This window comes from Gobius niger, assembly GCF_951799975.1.
Source record: "Gobius niger genome assembly, chromosome: 8".
Taxonomy (NCBI): Eukaryota; Metazoa; Chordata; class Actinopteri; order Gobiiformes; family Gobiidae; genus Gobius; species Gobius niger.
In genome coordinates, this window is record NC_136859.1 from 1820473 (window position 1) to 1843684 (window position 23212).

Sequence of the window (23212 nt, forward strand, 5' to 3'; positions counted from 1 at the left end):
TAGTGGACGTTAGCATGCTGTTGCTAACGTAGCTAACGTATAAGAGCACTTTTTAGTTGCGTTTTTGTCACATTTTTGTTGAATTTTTGTTGAATTTTTGTTGAATTTTTGTTGAATTTTTGTCACATTTTTGTTGAATTTTTGTCAAATTTTGGTCACATTTTTATCACATTTTTGTTGAATTTTTGTTGAATTTTTGTTGAATTTTTGTCACATTTTTGTCACATGTTTGTTGAATTTTTGTTGAATTTTTGTCACATTTTTGTCTCATTTTTGTCTCATTTTTGTCACATTTTTGTCACATTTTTGTTGAATTTTTGTCTCATCTTTGTCACATTTTTGTCACATTTTTGTTGAATTTTTGTTGAATTTTTGTTGAATTTTTGTCACATTTTTGTCACATTTTTGTTGAATTTTTGTCACATTTTTGTCGCATTTTTGTCGCATTTTTGTCACTTTTTTGTTGAATTTGTGTCACTTTTTTGTTGCGTTGACAAAAATTCAACAAAAATGCAACAAAAGGGAGTTATGTCATGGGACGGGGTTTGGCTCTGAGTAGGTGGAGGTTTGGGAGTCATGTCACGGGACGAGCTTTTAGATTTGGGTAAAGCTGAACTGGAGATATACTGTATATACATATATTGTCCTTGTCCTTTGTTTTAATGTTTGAATCAAATGATATAAGTTTAGAGTTTTACAAAACAAATCACAGATTCAGTTTTTCTAATATTGAGCGATGAAAAAGTTCCATTAGATCAGTTCTGTCGGTCTTAGCTTTCAAATGTTGCCGTGACACTGGCCTGTGACCTCATGGTTTGGGTCAAACTGAGAAAAGGCTCTCGGTTCAGGCCGGGGTTCAGAGGTTTCCTTTGGTTTAAGAGCCCTGGTGCATTATGGGTGAGTTTGGCTTTGGTTAGTGGACGTTAGCATGCTGTTGCTAACGTAGCTAACGTATAACAGCACTTTATAGTTGCGTTATTGTCACATTTTTGTCACATTTTTGTCACATTTTTGTCACTCTTTAGTTGAATTTTTGTCACTTTTTTGTTGAATTTTTGTCACATTTTTGTTGAATTTGTGTCACTTTTTTGTTGCATTTTTGTCACTTTTTTGTCACATTTTTGTTGAATTTGTGTCACTTTTTTGTTTAATTTTTGTTGCATTTTTTTCACTTTTTGGTTGAATTTTTTCACATTTTTGTTGAATTTTTGTCACATTTTTGTTGAATTTTTGTCACATTTTTGTTGAATTTTTGTCACATTTTTGTTGAATTTTTGTCACATTTTTGTTGAATTTTTGTCACATTTTTGTCACATTTTTGTTTCATTTTTGTCACATTTTTGTTTCATTTTTGTCACATTTTTGTCACATTTTTGTTGAATTTTTGTCACATTTTTGTTGAATTTTTGTCACATTTTTGTCACATTTTTGTTGAATTTTTGTCACATTTTTGTTTCATTTTTGTCACATTTTTGTTTCATTTTTGTCACATTTTTGTCACATTTTTGTTGAATTTTTGTCACATTTTTGTTGAATTTTTGTCACATTTTTGTCACATTTTTGTTGAATTTTTGTTACATTTTTGTCACATTTTTGTCACATTTTTGTTGAATTTTTGTCACATTTTTGTTGAATTTTGTCACATTTTTGTTGAATTTTTGTCACATTTTTGTCACATTTTTGTCACATTTTTGTTGAATTTTTGTCACATTTTTGTTGAATTTTTGTCACATTTTTGTCACATTTTTGTCACATTTTTGTTGAATTTTTGTCACATTTTTGTCACATTTTTGTCACATTTTTGTTGAATTTTTGTCACATTTTTGTCACATTTTTGTTGAATTTTTGTTACATTTTTGTCACATTTTTGTTGAATTTTTGTCACATTTTTGTTGAATTTTTGTCACATTTTTGTCACATTTTTGTTGAATTTTTGTCACATTTTTGTTGCATTTTTGTTGAATTTTTGTCACATTTTTGTCACATTTTTGTCACATTTTTGTTGCATTTTTGTTGAATTTTTGTCACATTTTTGTCACATTTTTGTTGCATTTTTGTTGAATTTTTGGTGCATTTGTGTTGAAATTTTGTCACTTTTTAGCCACTTTTGCCGATACGATGTGGTGAAAGCATCGTATAATTATAAATTGGCCGATACCTCGCTTTTTCTCATATCGGCTCCGATATCCGATCATCTCTAATAAGGAGGTTTGGTCTTTTGTGGTTAATTGTGTCTGATCTGAAGTGTCACAGATCCTGCAGAGTCAAACCATTTAAACTCAGCTTCAGTGACCGCTTTAAACCACACAGAGCCTCTTTACAAACGTTCACTTTAACTTTACTCCTTTGGCCTCGTGTGGTTAAACATGGAGGACCAGGATCCTGTTTCCTTCTCTCTGTGTTTGAGCAGATGGACCTCAGCTCTGACCTCAGCTTCACACACAGACTTTTACCTTTAACCTTCTGCTAAATCGACTTTTTTGAGCTTTTTGCCGTGTTTAAGTTGCTCTCGTTGAAACATTGGTCGAGGCAGATGCTAAACGCTGAAGCTGGAGAATCGCTTTTTGTGCCTGTTTCCCTCCATAGCCGTTATTTCCAGTGCTTTTTATTCCTCTGTTGTGCAGAATAAGGGAACACATGAAAAGTACAGATGTTCAGGAGGAAAGTAGCTTTAATCACACAGATTATGTTTGGGAAAAGTCTGTCACTGCTTTACAGAAACAAGACACCGATAAAAGGACGAATAATGTGTCAAAGTCTTCAAATACTTGTTCCTACAAAACAGCTGGAGGAAAATAAAACTATGACTGACTAAACCAGAGAAAACCTGTTTCAGAATATTGCTGATCTGAGGCTCATCAATAATCATGATGATCTGTAAAAAACAAAGAGCTTAAAGGGATAGGCCACCGTTTTCACATACTGAGATATGTTCTTACTTGAGCTTTGACGAGTTCTTTAGGACCTGTCTGATCTTCCCCCGTGCCTTCAGTCACCTAAACACAGACGGCGTTAGCATTTAGCCTCTCCCTCTCTCCTCTATAGTGTTAGCATTTAGCCTCTCCCTCTCTACTCTATAGCGTTAGCATTTAGCCTCTCCCTCTCTCCTCTATAGCTCCAAAACAGGTCAAGATAGAAGCTACCAAGCTCTTCCACGTTTTCCCTATTTAAATATGGTTATGTTAGTATAATTAAAAGTATAATTACACACAATTAAACAATATTTTTACATATTTAAACAGGGAAAACGGGGAAGAGCTTGGTAGCTTCTATCTTGACCTGTTTTGGAGCTATAGAGGAGAGAGGGAGAGGCTAAATGCTAACGCCGTCTGCGCTGTGTTTACGTGACTGAAGATCAGACAGGTCCTAAAGAACTCGTCACAGCTCAGGTAAGATCATATCTCAGTATGTAGAAACGGTGGCCTATTCCTTTAAGATTTGGTAAAGGACAGCAAGTAAAAGTTCAGATGTGACTGGAGCAGGTTAAAAAATATTACGAAACGGCTTCACTTTAGGAAACCTCCGTGTTCATAACGTGGATGTTTTTGTCTTGAAGCTAACGCGGCTAACACAAAATAAAACTAGCGCAAAGTTTTGAACGAGCCTGCGCAAAAAAGAATCGTCCTGTTAGTTTAAATAATATTGACTTGTTTACATGTTATATTATCATTTTTCAACTCTAGCCTTTAGCTCTAAGATAAAGCTCCGCCCCTTACGAGCGCTGGCGTTTCCTTTGGGGCTGGATTCACAGCGAACATGATGTTTGTAACGTGTGGCTGTGACTCCATCAGTAACTCGTTGTCCTTAACCAGATCCTGAGCTTCTCTTTATGTGTGTGAAACCTGCTCTTTGTGAAAGTAAACGATCAGCGACAGGAAGTCCAGGTCTGGCTGAGTCCAGGAAGACGTCACGTGGGGAAACTGTGCATAAGCCCAAAACTGTGACTAAACTTTACAAAACTTTACTGTTGCACTTTGCCAGTGATGCTCAAAGTACTGGCTTAAAAGTACTCAAGTATTTGCAGCAGAAAGTACACAAAGTAGTGAGTATTGTAGTGCTCCTGAGTACTGTAGTGAGTACTGTAGTGCTCCTGTGTACTGTAGTGAGTACTGTAGTGAGTACTGTAGTGAGTACTGTAGTGAGTACTGTAGTGCTCCTGTGTACTGTAGTGAGTACTGTAGTGAGTACTGTAGTGCTCCTGAGTACTGTAGTGAGTACTGTAGTGAGTACTGTAGTGAGTACTGTAGTGAGTACTGTAGTGAGTGCTGTAGTGCTCCTGAGTACTGTAGTGAGTACTGTAGTGAGTACTGTAGTGAGTACTGTAGTGAGTACTGTAGTGCTCCTGTGTACTGTAGTGAGTACTGTAGTGAGTACTGTAGTGAGTACTGTAGTGAGTACTGTAGTGAGTACTGTAGTGAGTACTGTAGTGCTCCTGAGTACTGTAGTGAGTACTGTAGTGAGTACTGTAGTGAGTACTGTAGTGAGTACTGTAGTGAGTACTGTAGTGAGTACTGTAGTGAGTACTGTAGTGAGTACTGTAGTGCTCCTGAGTACTGTAGTGTGTACTGTAGTGAGTACTGTAGTGAGTACTGTAGTGAGTACTGTAGTGAGTACTGTAGTGAGTACTGTAGTGAGTACTGTAGTGAGTACTGTAGTGAGTACTGTAGTGAGTACTGTAGTGCTCCTGAGTACTGTAGTGTGTACTGTAGTGAGTACTGTAGTGAGTACTGTAGTGAGTACTGTAGTGAGTACTGTAGTGAGTACTGTAGTGAGTACTGTAGTGAGTACTGTAGTGCTCCTGAGTACTGTAGTGAGTACTGTAGTGCTCCTGAGTACTGTAGTGAGTACTGTAGTGAGTACTGTAGTGAGTACTGTAGTGCTCCTGTGTACTGTAGTGTGTACTGTAGTGAGTACTGTAGTGAGTACTGTAGTGAGTACTGTAGTGAGTACTGTAGTGAGTACTGTAGTGAGTACTGTAGTGCTCCTGTGTACTGTAGTGAGTACTGTAGTGAGTACTGTAGTGAGTACTGTAGTGCTCCTGTGTACTGTAGTGAGTACTGTAGTGAGTACTGTAGTGCTCCTGAGTACTGTAGTGAGTACTGTAGTGAGTACTGTAGTGAGTGCTGTAGTGCTCCTGAGTACTGTAGTGAGTACTGTAGTGAGTACTGTAGTGAGTACTGTAGTGAGTGCTGTAGTGAGTACTGTAGTGAGTACTGTAGTGAGTACTGTAGTGAGTACTGTAGTGAGTACTGTAGTGAGTACTGTAGTGCTCCTGTGTACTGTAGTGAGTACTGTAGTGAGTACTGTAGTGCTCCTGAGTACTGTAGTGAGTACTGTAGTGAGTACTGTAGTGAGTACTGTAGTGAGTGCTGTAGTGCTCCTGTGTACTGTAGTGAGTACTGTAGTGAGTACTGTAGTGCTCCTGAGTACTGTAGTGAGTACTGTAGTGCTCCTGAGTACTGTAGTGAGTACTGTAGTGAGTACTGTAGTGAGTGCTGTAGTGCTCCTGTGTACTGTAGTGAGTACTGTAGTGAGTACTGTAGTGAGTACTGTAGTGAGTACTGTAGTGAGTACTGTAGTGCTCCTGAGTACTGTAGTGAGTACTGTAGTGCTCCTGAGTACTGTACCGTCCCGCTCTTTATCTTTATCCGGCGGGAGGGCGGCCATCTTGGATCTCCCGGCGGTCCAGTGTTCGGGACAGGGTGGTCCTCGCTCCTCAGGCGGGTTCAGGCGCTGCATAAATCCCCTCTGGAGCTTTTCTTTACCCGTTACTTTACCGTCGCAGCCGTGTGGTCCGTGTGGTCTCAGGCCTCAACACCAAACACAGTTATCCCAGCGCAGAGTCTGGACTGAAACTAAAACCATGTCATTTGAACACAGATGTTTGACCGAAGCTTCTTGTTTTCCGCAGGAGACCCAGATAAACCAGATCCCGACCAAGTACAGCCAGGCCGAGTCCACCAAGTTCCTGGTTCTGACCGTGGTGTCCATCCTGTGCATCGTGGGGGTGCTCCTCGCCTCCACCGTCATCTACTGCCTCCGGAACCGCTCCCACCACAAGCTCAAGGAGAAGCTCACCAACCTGGGCCAGGAGAGCAGCGCCGACCCCACCTCCGCCTACCAGGTGAGCCCTGACCCCGCCCCGACCACACCCTGACCCCACCTCGGCCTACCAGGTGAGCCCTGACCCCGCCCTGACCCCTCCCCGACCCCACCCCCGCCTACCAGGTGAGCCCTGACCCCGCCCTGACACCACCTCCGCCTACCAGGTGAGCCCAACCCCCACCTCCGCCTACCAGGTGAGCTCTGACCCCGCCCTGACCCCGCCTCCGCCTACCAGGTGAGCCCTGACCCCGCCCCAACCCCGCCCCGACCCCACCTCCTCCTACCAGGTGAGCCCTGACCCCGCCCTGACCCCACCTCCTCCTACCAGGTGAGCCCTGACCCCGCCCCAACCCCGCCCCGACCCCACCTCCTCCTACCAGGTGAGCCCTGACCCCACCTCGGCCTACCAGGTGAGCCCTGACCCCGCCCCGACCCCACCTCCTCCTACCAGGTGAGCCCTGACCCCGCCCCGACCCCGCCTCCTCCTACCAGGTGAGCCCTGACCCCGCCCTGACCCCACCTCCTCCTATCAGGTGAGCCCTGACCCCGCCCCGACCCCACCTCCTCCTACCAGGTGAGCCCTGACCCCGCCCCGACCCCGCCTCCTCCTACCAGGTGAGCCCTGACCCCGCCTTGACCCCACCTCGGCCTACCAGGTGAGCTCTGACCCCGCCTTGACCCCACCTCCTCCTACCAGGTGAGCCCTGACCCCGCCCCGACCCCACCTCGGCCTACCAGGTGAGCCCTGACCCCGCCCTGACCCCACCTCCGCCTACCAGGTGAGCCCTGACCCCGCCCCGACCCCGCCCTGACCCCACCTCCGCCTACCAGGTGAGCCCCGACCCCGCCCTGACCCCACCTCCGCCTACCAGGTGAGCCCTGACCCCGCCCTGACCCCACCTCCTCCTACCAGGTGAGCTCTGACCCCGCCCTGACCCCACCTCCTCCTACCAGGTGAGCTCTGACCCCGCCCTGACCCCACCTCCTCCTACCAGGTGAGCTCTGACCCCGCCCTGACCCCACCTCCTCCTACCAGGTGAGCCCTGACCCCGCCCCGACCCCACCTCCGCCTACCAGGTGAGCCCTGACCCCACCCCGACCCCACCTCCTCCTACCAGGTGAGCCCTGACCCCACCCCGACCCCACCTCGGCCTACCAGGTGAGCCCTGACCCCGCCCTGACCCCGCCCTGACCCCACCTCCGCCTACCAGGTGAGCCCTGACCCCACCCCGACCACACCCTGACCCCACCTCGGCCTACCAGGTGAGCCCTGACCCCGCCCTGACCCCGCCCTGACCCCACCTCCTCCTACCAGGTGAGCCCTGACCCCACCTCCTCCTACCAGGTGAGCCCTGACCCCGCCCCGACCCCACCTCCTCCTACCAGGTGAGCCCTGACCCCGCCCCGACCCCGCCCTGACCCCACCTCGGCCTACCAGGTGAGCCCTGACCCCGCCCTGACCCCGCCTCCGCCTACCAGGTGAGCCCTGACCCCACCCCGACCCCACCTCCTCCTACCAGGTGAGCCCTGACCCCGCCCCGACCCCGCCCTGACCCCACCTCGGCCTACCAGGTGAGCCCTGACCCCGCCCCGACCCCGCCCCGACCCCACCTCCGCCTACCAGGTGAGCCCTGACCCCACCCCGACCCCACCTCCTCCTACCAGGTGAGCCCTGACCCCACCCCGACCCCACCTCCTCCTACCAGGTGAGCCCTGACCCCGCCCTGACCCCGCCTCCTCCTACCAGGTGAGCCCTGACCCCGCCCTGCCCACACCTATTGTTTCCTCATGAGCAAACCCCTCCCACCTTTTGTAAGTAAGTAAGTAAACTGTATTTGTATAGCGCCTTTCACAGACACAGAGTCACAAAGCGCTTCCCAGTGTTAAAACATAATTATAAAACCGCGTATTCATTGCAATAATTCAAAATTCAGAATTCAGCATTCATGATACAAGTGGTGTCGGTTTTGCATCAGCCGGACTCGAATGCTTTCTCAAACAGATGGGTTTTAGGTGCTTTTTAAAGGTCAAGAGGAAGTTTATTCCAAAGTCCGAGACGTGTTGTAGGGTTTAAGTAGCTCAGCAGTGGGAGCCTGACCGTGTAGAGCTCGAAAGGTCAGCACCAAGATTTTAAACTGAACCCGATGTTCAATAGGGAGCCAGGTGTGATGTGGGCTCTCCTGTTTGTCCTGGTCAGAAGTCTCGCAGCTGAGTTTTGGACTGACTGCAGACGAGCTCTTTCTTGCTCAGGCACGTAAAGAGACTGTTGCAGTAATAATCCAGTCGCGAGGACACAAACGCATGGACGATCATTTCCAGTTCTTTTTTGGAGAACATCGGTCTGAGTTTAGCGATGTTACGCAGATGGAAGTTGCAGTTTTTGACCAACTGCCTGACGAAAAATGTACAAAAAATTGACGAAAAAATGATGAAAAAGTGGCAAAAATGTCACAAAAACTGACGAAAAATTGACAACAAAATGACAAAAAAATTGACAAAAATTGACAAAAAAATCGACAAAAATATCGACAAAAAAATTGACAAAAATTGACAAAAAAATGAAAAAGTGACAAAAAATGACAACAATTTTACAAAAAAATTACAAAAAAATTATGAAAAAGTGGCAAAAAAATGACAAAAAGTGACTTAAAAATTGACAAAAAATTGACTAAAAATGACGAAAAATGTACGAAAAATTATGAAAAAGTGGCAAAAATGTCACAAAAAATGACAAAAAAATGACAAAAAATGACAAAAATTTCACAAAAAATTCACAAAAATGTCACAAAAAATTGTCAAAAAAATGACAAAAAATTGACCAAAAAAAATGATGAAAAAATGATGAACCTGTGACAAAAAGTGACCAAAAAAATTACTATTTGACAAAAAAATTACAAAAAAGTTAGTTGAAAACCCCCCAAAAAATGATGGGAAAAAAATCCGATGACGTGAGGAAAAAGATCCATTCAGATGAGTTTTGTAGATCTTAGCTTTCAAATGAGGCGTTACACTGGCCTACAGGATTTGGGTAAAGCTGAACTGGAGAAAATGCTCTCGGTTCAGGCGGGAGTTAAGAGGTTAAGAGACTGTGGAGACGAGAGGCTGCAGAGGCTCATCCACAGGTTTTACACAGAGTGCGGAACATAAAGGAGGTTATCTTCATACTTTTAACATATTTTATCTCTTCTAAATATCTCTTGGTTTATCATTTAAATCCAACATCACGGAGAAGTGGAGAGGCTGCTTTGTGCTGGACCAGCTCAGCTCACACGACGCCATTTTTTACCCGAATCGTGTCTCGTAGTGTGTGTGTGTGTGTTCTTGTACTTACTACTTTGTGAGGACCAACTGCATTTTGTTTGGTGTTAGTGTGAGTTTGTGGTGGATTTGGTTGGATGAATTTAATTAGACCCAAAGCTGTAAAATAACCTGACATTTGTAATTTGCATTCCTCACTTTACGTTGTGCTGCTTTAAAACCATTAAAGTGTGATAAGCAAAGGGAAACATTAGTGAAAAGTCTGGATCCAGATCAGAACAGACTCGCGTTGGCCTCATCATTGCTCCGTCTTTCCCTGGATCTGCGTGACCCCGTTTCTGACTGAAGTTGACCCACATCTGAAACCCGCCTCCTCTGACCCGCCGTCTCTCCGCCTCGGCTCTTTTTGGTGAAATGCGTTTTGGTTTTTCACCTCCATCATCGTCAGCGCCGCCTCGTCCGATCGCCTCGGGCTGTTTTAATCCGCTCCGTCCCGCATTAAGGGGAGAATTGGGGGGGACGTTCTGACCTTCTCCCGGCCGCGTTCGAAGACGAGCGGAGATGATTGATTTTATAATGAGGCCGGTCGGAGCGCGGAGTTTCAGGGACGTCTCCGGGGACGAGACGCCTGGATTTAACCCCTTAACTCCCACCTGAACCGAGCACATTTTCTCCAGTTTGGCTTTACCCCAATCCAAAAGCTTCTGGAAGAAAGGTGAGAAAATAGTGACAGAACTTAGACGAAAAGAATGATGAAGATGTGACAAAGAAGTGACAAAAATCAGACAAAAAGCTGACAAAAATGGACACAAATTTGACAAAAAAATTGACAAAAAAATGACAAAAAAATGACAAAAATTTGACAAAAAAAAAAAAAAATGATGAAAAAGTGGCAAAAATGTCACAAAAATTGACGAAAAATTAACAAAAAAAATGACAAAAAAATGACAGAAAGTGACAAAAATTGACCAAAAAAAATGACCAAAATTTTTTTATGAAAAATGGCAAATATGTCACAAACAATGTTTAAAAAAAAGACAAAAAAATGACAAAAATTGACAAAAAATTGACAAAAAAAATGTACAAAAAAATGCCAAAAAATTACAAAAAAATGACAGAAAGTGACAAAAAATTAAGAAAAAATCACAAAAAATGTACAAAAAAATGATGAAAAAGTGGCAAAAATTGACAAAAAATTGACAAAAAATTGACAAAAAAATGACAAAAAAAATGACAAAAAATGTCACAAAAAAGGACCAAAAAAATGACGAAAAATTTACAAAAAATGTACGAAAAAATGATGATAAAAAGACACAAAAGAGGAACCAAAAAAATGACAAAAATGTCACAAAAATGTCACAATAAAATGTTGAAATTACAAAAAATTACAAAAAATGGACAAAAAGTGACAAAAAAATTACAATTTGACAAAAAAATTACAAAAAAATTACAAAAATTAGTTGAAAACCCCCCCAAAAAAATGATGGGAAAAAAATCCGATGACGTGAGGAAAAAGATCCATTCAGATGAGTTTTGTAGATCTTAGCTTTCAAATGAGGCGTTACACTGGCCTACTGGATTTGGGTAAAGCTGAACTGGAGAAAATGCTCTCGGTTCAGGCGGGAGTTAAGAGGTTAAGAGACTGTGGAGACGAGAGGCTGCAGAGGCTCATCCACAGGTTTTACACAGAGTGCGGAACATAAAGGAGGTTATCTTCATACTTTTAACACATTTTATCCCTTCTAAATATCTCTTGGTTTATCATTTTAATCCATCATGACGGAGGAGTGGAGAGGCTGCTTTGTGCTGGACCAGCTCAGCTCACACGACGCCATTTTTTACCCGAATCGTGTCTCGTAGTGTGTGTGTGTCTGTTCTTGTACTTACTACTTTGTGAGGATCCGTTTGCATTTCTAACCAACAGACTGAGGACATTTTTGTGAAGTGAGGACATTTTGGTTGGTCCTCACTTGTGTGAAGGACTAGTATCACTTTTTGTAGACACAATGAACGTTACGAAGTTTGTTTGAAAGACTTTTTGAGGGTCAAGATGTGGTTTCAGGGTTAGGGTTAGAATTGGGGTTAGGTTAGGGTAAGGATTAAGGTTAGGGTCTGGGTAATACATTATGCCTATGAGTGTCCTCACTAAGATAGAAGATTGTGTTTTGGTGTTGGTGTGTGTGTGCGCGCGTGTGTGTGTTCTTGTACTTACTACTTTGTGAGGACCCGTTTGCGTTTTTGAGTGAGGACATTTGTGTGAAGTGAGGACATTTTGGTTGGTCCTCACTTGTTTGAAGGACTTTTTTAGGGTCAAGATGTGGTTTTAGGGTTAGGGTTAGGATTGGGTTTAGGTTAGGTTTAGGGTTAGGATTAGGGTAATGGGTAATGTAGGGTCTGTGTGTGTGTGTGTGTGTGTGTGTGTGTGTGTGTGTGTGTGCGTGTGTTCTTGTACTTACTACTACTGACTACTACTACTACTACTTACTACTTTGTGAGGACCCGTTTGCGTTTTTGAGTGAGGACATTTGTGTGAAGTGAGGACATTTTGTGTGGTCCTCACTTGTTTGAAGGACTTTTTTAGGGTCAAGATGTGGTTTTAGGGTTAGGGTTAAGGTTAAGGGTTAGGGTTTGGGGCCCCGAACCTTAGGGTTAGGGTCTGGGTAATACATTATGCCTATGGGTGTCCTCACTAAGATAGAAGTACACGATTGTGTGTGTGTGTGTGTGTGTGTGTGTGTGTGTGTGTGTGTGTGTGTGCGTGTGTGCGTGTGTGTGTGTGTGTGTGTGTGTGTTCTTGTACTTACTACTTTGTGAGGACCCGATTGTGTTTTTGAGTGAGGACATTTGTGTGAAGTGAGGACATTTTGGTTGGTCCTCACTTGTTTGAAGGACTTTTTGAGGGTCAAAATGTGGTTTTAGGGTTAGGGTTAGAATTGGGTTTAGGTTTAGGGTTAGGGTTAAGGTTAAGGGTTAGGGTTTGGGGGCCCGAACCTTAGGGTTAGGGTCTCGGTAATACATTATGCCTATGAGTGTCCTTACTAAGATAGAAGTACACGATTGTGTGTGTGCGGGTGTGTGTGGGGTCATGTCTAGGGCTTTTTTTTTTTTCTGTGCTAATTTTCGGTACTTTTTCTCTCCAGACGTCAATAAATGATCCTCAGTGAGTTTAAAAAAGCCTGAAGATCCTGGTCAGGTGAAAGCAGAGTGTGATAGGTCGAGGCACCAGAAAAAGGAAAGGAATATTAGATCTTCGGCTGCACTTTTGCTCTATTTTCAGAAAAAGTAACTCAGCTTTATTATTTGTTTGGTGCGTGTGGCTCAGACCGGCACCTGCAGCCTCTCCGTGGTTATCGCGTCCATACGCTGAGGTCAGAGGTTCATGTTCTCACACGCCTCTCTCTCTCTCCTCCTGTTGTCTTTAAAAAGGGGGGGAGGAGGACATGGGGGGGGGCACAGACTGGCACACTTCTGCTCAGAGCTACATTAGGGACGGTGCCGTGTGCCAAGTCCACAGCCTGGCACGGCGCCCGACACCAGCTCCAGTTCACCCCAAAGAAACCGCAGCGACACGACCGTGAAGTAATCCCTCTGAATCACGGCTCAAACTACATTTATGATTGTTTTTATTTCCCTTTGTGCCGGTCGACCTCCCGCTGTGGACAATGTCGAGAGTTTTAGCTCAGTTTCTCCTTGACTGAGTTTTATTGTCAGAGTAAAAAACTTTGTATCTAATGTTTTAACCTCTTAACTCCCGCCTGAACCGAGAGGATCTTTTTTCTCACGTCATCAGATTTTATTTTTTTTCCATCATTTTTTTGTTGGGTATTCAACTCATTTTTGGAGCTTTTTTTGTGTCATTTTTTGTCACATTTTTGTATTTTTTTTTGTCAAATTTTTATCATTTTTTTGTCACATTTTGTCACATTTTGGTCATTTTTTTGTCATTTTTTTAATCAAATTGTTGTCATTTTTTGTCATATTTTTATAATTTCTTTGGTCACATTTAGTCACATTTTTGTCATTTTTTATTATTTTTTTTAATCCATTTTTTGTCATATTTTTGTATTTTTTTTGTCAAATTTGTATCATATTTTTGTCATTTTTTTGGTCAAATTTTTATCAAATTTTTGTCTCATTTTTGTCATATTTTTGTCACATTTTGGTCATTTTTTTGTCATTTTTCTAATCAAATTGTTGTCATTTTTTTATCAATTTTTTGTCATATTTTTGTATTTTTTTGTCAAATTTGTATCATATTTTTGTCACATTTTTTGTCATTTTTTGTCACATTTTTGTCACATTTTGTCACATTTTTGTCACATTTTGTCACATTTTTGTCACATTTTGTCACATTTTGTCACATTTTTGTCATTTTTTGTCATATTTTTATCATTTTTTGTCACATTTTTGTCACATTTTGGTCATTTTTTTTGTCAATTTTTTGTCATTTTTTATTATTTTTTTTATCAATTTTTTGTCATATTTTTGTTGTTTTTTTGTCAAATTTGTATCATATTTTTGTCACATTTTTTGTCATTTTTTGTCACATTTTTGTCATTTTTTGTCATATTTTTGTCATTTTTTCGTCATTTTTTCGTCATTTTTTAATCAAATTTTTGTCAATTTTTTATACAATTTTTTTTCCACATTTTTGTCATTTTTTGTCAAATTTGTATCAAATTTTTGTCACTTTTTTGTCACATTTCCATCATTGTTTTCGTCTCAGTTTTGTTGCTATTTTCACAGCTTTTTTCCAGAATCTTTTGGACTGGGGGTAAAGCTGGAGAAAATGTGCTGGGTTCAGGCGGGAGTTAAGGGGTTAACCAAACGTTAGAATATTGTGCCTGTCTCCCCCATTCAACTGTACGTGTCTGACCCTGCGCTGCCCCCTGCAGGAGCTGTGCCGTCAGCGCATGTCGGTGAAACCTCCCACCGAGCGCTCTGAGTCTCTGTCCTCGAGGATCGCCGAGCCTCTGACCTCCCGGCTCAACAGCGCCTCCACTCAGTACGGAGAAGGTGCTGCAGCCGTGAGTCCGTCAGCGCGAGCCAGCCTGTCGTCCTGGAGCGAAGAGCCCTCGGCCTCCAGCATCGACATCTCCACCGGTCACATGATCCTGGTACGTCACTAACACGGTCACATGATCCTGGTACGTCACTAACACGAGGTCACATGATCCTGGTACGTCACTAACACGGTCACATGATCCTGGTACGTCACTAACACGAGGTCACATGATCCTGGTACGTCACTGACACACGGTCACATGATCCTGGTACGTCACTAACACGGTCACATGATCCTGGTACGTCACTAACACGAGGTCACATGATCCTGGTACGTCACTGACACACGGTCACATGATCCTGGTACGTCAAACACACTCTTTTGTTGGTGGTTTGATGCAGTGTTGACTCTGTCATAAAGTCAAGACTAAATCAGGTCCATGTGGATGTTTATTCACAGCAGATTGTTCAGTAGAAGCTAAAGCTAGCTAGCGTTAGTACATTTGTTAAGGCGAGACACTGCAGGTGAATAGGGAAAAAAAATAACTGCAGCGACATCAATTTGAAACTTTTGCAGCATTTTGAGCATTAAAATTGCCAAAATTGCCTATATTTTGGGCAACGAAATCAAAATAGTGAATTGAGCCAGATTAAATGTTAGGGTTTTATTTTATTGACATATTAGTAACTAAGATTTTTTCAAAGGGGATTTTGGATATTTTGTTTAGTTTTTCAATAAACTAATCATCAGTGAAAAAAATCTGTAAAAACTCAAATTCCGCCTGTTTTTTTTGTTTCAAAGCTGAATAAATCAGGCTAGGAATTAGATATTAAGAAATCCCTCTGAAAAAACCTTCAAAATCTTGTTGTGTCTCAGCCTGTAAAGTTTGGAGTCTGTGGGAGCTTCTATAAGGGCTCAGGCTCTGCCCGAGTGCGGCTTCTCTCATTCAGAGAAAACCAGCCCTGAAGTTTTGTAGCGAGTGCGCATGCTCGGCCCGTTCTCCGACTTTTCTGCTCCAGCGTCTCGTAGGAGGAAAAACACCATATTTGGGTGAAAGCGTCATCACGGGGCCCCTTAGCAGGACACGTGGATGTAAAATCTGTCAATATTTATGAATGAAAACCCGCGGGAAAGACGGCCTTTCTACGCGGCGCAGCAGCTACTTCCGGGTCGCCCCGACTCGCAGACAAAACATCCTAAAATAAACATCATCATTTTTATATCTGACATGAAAACTAAGATGTAAAGGGAGGAAAATAGATCAAAATCTCCACTTCCACCACTGCGTGAAAAATCAATACTTTCACCTAAAGTGTCTCGCCTTAAATGTGACGTCACGACTTCGGGGTCCGAAAACCAGCAAATACGTGAGAAAAAAACATTAAAAACTCTTAAAAACATCCATCAATATTTCTGAAACTCAGTGGAGAGTGACTGAACCGACTTATTTCTCAGACTCATTAGCCAAAAATGCCGCACCAACTGCTAAAATGTATTATTGACTCAAGTCACTACGTCCGGGGTTAGCGTAGCTGCTGCGTCGTTAGCATTTTTCTCCGCTAACCCGGATGTAGTGATTTTGGTAAACATCACTTTTATAGCAGTAGGTTCAGCATTTTTGTCTGGGCATAAAACGGCGTAAGAATCGCAGTTAGCCGCGAGTTAGCAACATTAGCCTGTATGTTGTAAACACTGCAGACGCTTTAGCACTAACAACATTAGCTCTGGTTATATTCAGCACAGACTCTGATTTAGGGAGTGTCGTCTGTACACCACTGTTCCAAATTATTATGCAACTCATCGTTTCAATACATTTTTAAGCTTGTAATCAGCAGAAAATGGTCATTTGTTGAATGTGTAGCATTAGGAGGTCATATTTACTGAAATCAAAAGCTATTTCAATAAAAAAACAACAACAACAAGCTCTCTCCTCATGATTCTGGCCCAAAACATGTACTGACGTCACAGCCTTGCCATTCACCAACCATCCACTACTCCATCCATCTGACCATCCAGGGTCACACGGCCCTGTTGACTGTTTGAAAATGAGTCCTCATGTATTTCTGAGCCACTGCAGCCGTTTCTGCTTCAGCTTCAATGAACAGTTTAGGGGAGGCCGGATAGAAGGTTTATGCACAACTGCAGCCTCTGGAGGGTCCGACACCTTCATGTTCAGGAGACTCCAGAGGCACCAGCAGCTTCAAATACCTGTATGCTGCTTTGCAGCATCTGTTCTCTTAATCTGATGTGTTTGTCTGGCAGAAACCGTCCATATTGTGCCTTTATCTGCATAAACCTGAGTGTGTCTGAATCATCCACAAATCTCTTATCAGTTCGATGATTACGCTTAAAGGAATAGGCCACCGTTTTTACATACTGAGATATGCTCTTACCTCACTTTAGCCGAGTTAATATATCCCCGTCTGGTCTTTGTCCGTGCGCTCACACATACGCAGCCTCTCCCACATGTCATATAGCTCCAAAAAAGCTCACGATAGAAGCTACCAAGCTCTTCCACGTGTTCCCTATTTAAATAAAGTTACGTGAAGTGTTTTCATGCGAAGTATAGTTACACAGAAATGTAGCATGTTGATTTTATAAGCAAATAAAAAGGGGGACTATATTGTGAGGCGTAATGATACGAGGAGTAAAACGTCCGCGCAGTAACTCGTAAAGGTTATTGACTGAAGTGAGCGGGGAAGTCTTTAGGAGTTACTGCGCGGACGTTTTGCTCCTCGTATCATTACGCCTCACAATATAGTCCCCCTTTTTATCTGCTTATAAAATCGACATGTTACATTTCTGTGTAAATATACTTGGCATGAAAACACTTCACGTAGCTTTATTTAAATAGGGAACACGTGGAAGAGCTTGGTAGCTTCTATCGTGAGCTTTTTTGGAGCTATGTGACATGTGGGAGAGGCTGCGTATGTGTGAGCGCACGGACAAAGACCAGACGGGGATATATTAACTCGGCTAAAGTGAGGTAAGAACATATCTCAGTATGTAAGAACGGTGGCCTATTCCTTTAATCTTTCATGAAATATCGAAGGTTTTCATACCTAGACCAAGGCATTCAACTATTTCACGCTTTTCATCAGCAGAAAGATCCTTTTTCTTTCCCATATTGATTGAAAATGATGATCTGCTTAATATTGTGGAACATCCTTTTTCAGTAGTTTTTCCCTTAACTGGGCTTAACCTGAAAACTAATCATCCCAGGATTCATGTCAGTGATTCATAGAGCCCCAAGAAACGACACCATCGATGAGTTTCATTAGTATTGTTTTTTTTTTTACCTTTTTGAGACAAAAATACAATTTGAATAATAATTTGGAACGCAGTGTAATAAAGTCAGCTCTATGTGGAATATTGGATTTACACTAAACTATTCTCCAGTTTCTTGCTATTTTTTCTCCTCACACGTCAAGTGGTGTCGGTTTCTGGCATCGGGACCTTATTAATGAGTACGAGTGTGTGGTGTCGGCCCGATACTGGTGTCTGTATCCCTGTGTGTCACAGTATGAAACCACTGATTTAAAGCTGGCTCTGTCCATGAGCTTTAACCTCTTAACTCCCACCTGAACCGAGCACATTTTCTCCAGTTTGGCTTTACCCCAATCCAACAAAACTGAGACAAAAACAATGATGGAAATGTGACAAAAAAGTGAGAAAACATTGACAAAAAAGTGACGAAAAATTGATGAAAAAGAGGCAAAAATGTCACAAGAAATTGACAAAAAATGAATGAAAAAATGACAAAAATGTGACAAAAATGTGATAAAAATTAGACAAAAAAATTGCAAAAATGTGACTAAAAATGACCAAAATTTGATAAACAATTGATGAAAAAATGAAAAAAAAATGTAACAAAAAATTACAAAAATGTGACAAAAAAATTACAAAAAAATTACAAAAAAATTACAAAAAAATTACAAAAAAATTACAAAAAAATTACAAAAAAATTACAAAAAAATTACAAAAAAATTACAAAGTTTCAAAAATGAGTTGAATACCCCACAAAAAAATGATGGAAAAAAAATCTGATGACGTGAGGAAAAAGATCCTCTCGGTTTAGGCGGGAGTTAAGAGGTTAATATTCGCCGTTCTCTCTGAATCCTGATGTTCTTGATCCGCCGGCAGCGTCGCCTTAAACACGTGTAGCAGAAACAGAAGAAGAAGAAGAAGCTCTGAGTGAAGTGAACCGAGCTCCAAACCTCTCTCTTATCGTGGCCTATTTTCGCTCTATATTTGATCCTTTTGTTCGACGCTCGTCACATCCGCCCACGGCCTCCAGCGCCGCCACCGAACCGCCGCCGCCGCCGCCGCCGCTCGCTCAAACAAGACTCACAATCCACTCAGGGAAAGACGACTCTGTTTGTGACGAGGAAAGAAGAAGAATATGTGTGAAAATGACCAAAATCCTAAAAATAATGGACAGAGCCAGGTTTTAATGTGCGGATAAAAAGGGGGACTGTAAACGCAACAAAAACGCAACAAAAATGTGACAAAAATGTGACAAAAATTCAACAAAAATTCAACAAAAATGTGACAAAAATTCAACAAAAATGTGACAAAAATGTGACAAAAATTCTACAAAAATTCGACAAAAATTCAACAAAAATGTGACAAAAATGTGACAAAAATGTGACAAAAATGTGACAAAAATGCAACAAAAATGTGACAAAAATGTGACAAAAATGTGACAAAAATGTGACAAAAATGCAACAAAAATGCAACAAAAATGTAACAAAAATGTGACAAAAATTCAACAAAAATTCGACAAAAATGTGACAAAAATGTGACAAAAATTCAACAAAAATGTGACAAAAATTCAACAAAAATTCATTATATATTGTGAGGCGTAGTTATACCAGGAGTGCAGTGCAGTAATATCTTCACTTTACTGTGCGGACGCCGAACTCCTCCCATCTCACAAAGTACTCTATGGCAGGGGTCTAAACTCATTTGGACTGGGGACCAAAAATGCGAACCCAGTGTTGGTCGAGGGGCCACAACAGACGAAGCCCTTTATATTAAGTCAATTTTATATTAAGGTCACTTCTACCTAACATACACTCTCATACTACATATCAAATACTGTACAATGTCCAATGTTTAAAACATATAAACATTTCATTTCTTTGCCAGAGTTCAGGTTGTACCAGGTTGTGTGGGCAGTTTTGATCGTCCAGTAGCCATGACGTGAGCTGTTTGGTGAGCGAGCTGATTGTCGGCCTCTCTCTTATACTCAGTGGTTCTGTGTAGTGTTCCAAGTTTGAGAGGCTCGGAAGGAGAACACTGCTTGTCCAAAGGCACTTTTCCGGAAAGGAATTGTACAATCACCTCTGGAACTTGCTCTTGTGGATCTGTTGTGATTATTTTGAATGAATTCTTGTAATGGGGGCGGGGCTAGTCCTTTGAGGATTTTATATACAAGAATGGAGTCCACATATTTGATAAGGTTTTCCCAGCTCATTAACTCATACCTTTTCAGGATTATAAGATAAGATGATAAGATGATACTTTATGTCTTTGGTTTTCTATCCAGGACCTTGAGCGCTTGCTTGTACGTCGTCTCGATAGGTTTCACAGTGGTTTTACCTGCAAGAACCCGACTCGTCATACAGTGCATGATGTGTGAAGCAATCATGGCATTGAAATACAGTTTAGCTGATTCAAGTGTTAGGTTTTCTCTGATAAATCTAAAATTTGACAAGTTAAATTTCATTTTGTTCACTGTTTTTTTCACTTGTTGTTTTAATGAAAGTTTTGCGTCTACAATTACACCTAAATATTTAAATTCATGAGCTGATTCAATGTGGGATCCCTGTATCAATACAGGAGGATTTGTATCTTCAGCAGAAGCAGTTTTTGAAAAAAAAAAACATGCTGACTGTTTTTGACACGTTGAGGACAAGTTGTGACTTTGCATTCACTCTGAAACCTTCTGCTGACGACAGTTCTTGAGCTGCTCGATGTTTAGTTTTTGAGTGAACATCTGGCACTGTACATTGGGAGGCAACTTTCAGGGAAATCGTTTATATAAAGGCTGAATAATGATGGTGACAAGGCTGAGCCTTGAGCCCTAGTCCATTATTACGAGTTGTTGAGATAGAATTTTGTACTTTAACATATTGTTTTCTTTGACTCAGATAGGATTCCACCCACTGTACAGTGCACAGTGAGAAATTAAAATTTATTGAGCAAGATCTGGTGGTTGACCGTGTCGAATGCTTTCTTGAGGTCAAGGAACACGGCTCCGACCGCGCCACCCTTGTCAAGGCTGTATTTACTTTATTCCAGAAGAGCATGCGGCTGTTTCGGTGGAATAATGCTTTCGGACGCCAAACTGCATTGATGAAGGTTGAATGAGCTTTGATTTAAATGATTGATAAGTTGTTTGCCACTGGTAAGATGCTTATGGGTCTATAATTACAAGGTTCTGTCAGATCTCTGTAATCACTGAGATCTTCCAGTGGTCTGGGAAGGTGCTTGTGTTTATTGAATCATTTATAAGACTTGTAATTGGAGCGATAAGAGATTTGTTGTATGTTTTTATGAACATTGTGTTCATCCCAAATGCATCTTTGGCTCCAGAGTTATTCAGTTCACCGATGATCTTCTCAATTTTCATAAAATATACTGGACACAGATCAAAAGCTGGTGCCTCAGCAATAGGAGACTCCATAGAGAGGCTGGTGTCTGACTCTGTCGATGCACTGGATGTGAGATTCTTAACCGAGTCCAGAAAGTAGGAGTTCAGAACTTCTGCTGTTTGTGTTGGATTATTGATCAAGTCATTATTACATTTTAATTCCTTAATGTTATTCACTGAACTGAAACTTCCAGTCAGTTTCTTTATGTGTCCAGACTCATGTGGAATTAATGAAGAAGTTTGCTTTAGCGAATCTGATATCTTTTGTCACCTTATTTCTTCGTGAGGTGAAGATCAGTAGTTGTTTTAGTTTTAAGAGCAGTCTCACGTTGCTTCATTAAAGCCCACATTTCTTCATTGAGCCAAGGCAAGTGTTGTTTCTGAGGCCTATGTTTTACTATTGTTTGAAAGCACTTTTCATCAAGGTCTAAATGTTCTTGTTCAAGATGCTCCGGCCAATTTATTTCATTCAAGGCGGTTTCTGAGTTGTTTATTTCGGATTTTGGAATTCGAAGATGTTCACTTGGTTTGTTGAAGGGTCGGATAAATCTAAGTGATAAATAATTCCCTTTAGAAAAGAATCATATTGTAGGTTTTAAGAATTCTGTCCTTTGTATTGGTGAAAACAAAGTCAATGCAAGTTTCAGTGGATTTACTTATTCTCGTTGGCCCCTCTGTTACTCGGACTAAGTCATGGCTGCTTACAATAGATTTGAGCCTTTTCCGACTACATTTTTCAACGTATAAACTTTTTAACGTTCATTGTGTCTACTTGTGTTCTAGTATTAAAAAAAAGTGATACTAGATTTTTCAAGCCAGTTGATGTTAAAATCTCCAAGGAGATTTTCCTGTTGTTTTCCTGGTGTTTTCCTGATGTTTTCCTGGTGTTTCCTTATGTTTTCCTGGTCTTTTCCTCATGTTTTCCTGGTCTTTTCCTCATGTTTTCCTGGTCTTTTCCTCATGTTTTCCTCATGTTTTCCTCATGTTTTCCTGGTCTTTTCCTCATGTTTTCCTGGTCTTTTCCTCATGTTTTCCTCATGTTTTCCTCATGTTTTCCTGGTGTTTTCCTCATGTTTTCCTCATGTTTTCCTCATGTTTTCCTGGTGTTTTCCTCATGTTTTCGTGGTGTTTTCCTGGTGTTTTCCTCATGTTTTCCTGGTCTTTTCCTCATGTTTTCCTGGTCTTTTCCTCATGTTTTCCTCATGTTTTCCTCATGTTTTCCTGGTCTTTTCCTCATGTTTTCCTGGTCTTTTCCTCATGTTTTCCTCATGTTTTCCTCATGTTTTCCTGGTGTTTTCCTCATGTTTTCCTCATGTTTTCCTCATGTTTTCCTGGTGTTTTCCTCATGTTTTCGTGGTGTTTTCCTGGTGTTTTCCTCATGTTTTCCTGGTGTTTTCCTCATGTTTTCCTGGTGTTTTCCTGGTCTTTTCCTCATGTTTTCCCGGTGTCTCTGGTCTAAAGTTCCGTCGCTCGTGTCCCGTCTTTGTAAAAGGATTTGTCTGAATCCAATCAGGAGCTCAGTGTGAATAATCCTCTCACCTCAGGGGCCTCTGACACTGGCCCCGCGGCCGCCATTGTGGCTCTAACACCATCACACGGCGGCAGCGCGGGGGGGCGGCCATGTTGGATCACTGAAGCGTCGGCTCCGACCAAAGCTTCATTTGATCCGTTTGAGGAGAAGAACTTTAAATGGTAAACATCAGACGGCCCGATCTTCTGCCTGGTGCAACAACACCAGCACTCCACTTAAACAGGAGGCAGGCGGAGGAAAACACTTTGGGAGGGGCCTCTTGTACAGAACCTCGCCATTGGCCATTGGAGTGTATGTCCCGCCCCCGTTCAGCGGATCCGTGAGGAAGCGCCCCCGATGTTTTGTTGGTTTTCCTGCCGACTCTCAGCATTTATCGAGACGGATGAAAAACTGTGAAAGTCCTCGTCCCGCTTTGTCCTGCAATAACAATAATAAAACCTTCTCTTGTGTTGTGTTAGGCTTGGGCGATGTTCCTTAATTGGCCGTTGACGATGTTTACAGTGAACCATCGTGATGATATCGTTCATTTCTCATTATAAGACATTTACACAGCCTATATAGAAGCTGCATATTATTATTTATGTTAGGAAAATGTGAGATTGCAGATAAATGGATCTAAACTAAACATGATCTGAACAGATTCACGGACACGACT

General features: G+C 41.8%; 2 protein-coding genes across 2 annotated transcripts in view; both read left to right on the plus strand.

Moving 5' to 3' along the window:
• The window catches only part of esyt2a (extended synaptotagmin-like protein 2a), a 236713-nt gene that overhangs the window by 122336 nt on the left and 91165 nt on the right, over positions 1-23212 (plus strand). The window lies entirely within an intron of this gene.
• Positions 1-23212, plus strand: part of LOC306966780 (receptor-type tyrosine-protein phosphatase N2-like) — a 138265-nt gene that overhangs the window by 63386 nt on the left and 51667 nt on the right. The window contains exons 12-13 of the mRNA XM_079561597.1: positions 5912-6124; positions 14259-14480. Coding sequence (XP_079417723.1) covers positions 5912-6124; positions 14259-14480 — 435 coding nt within the window. The remainder of the gene's footprint in view (positions 1-5911; positions 6125-14258; positions 14481-23212) is intronic.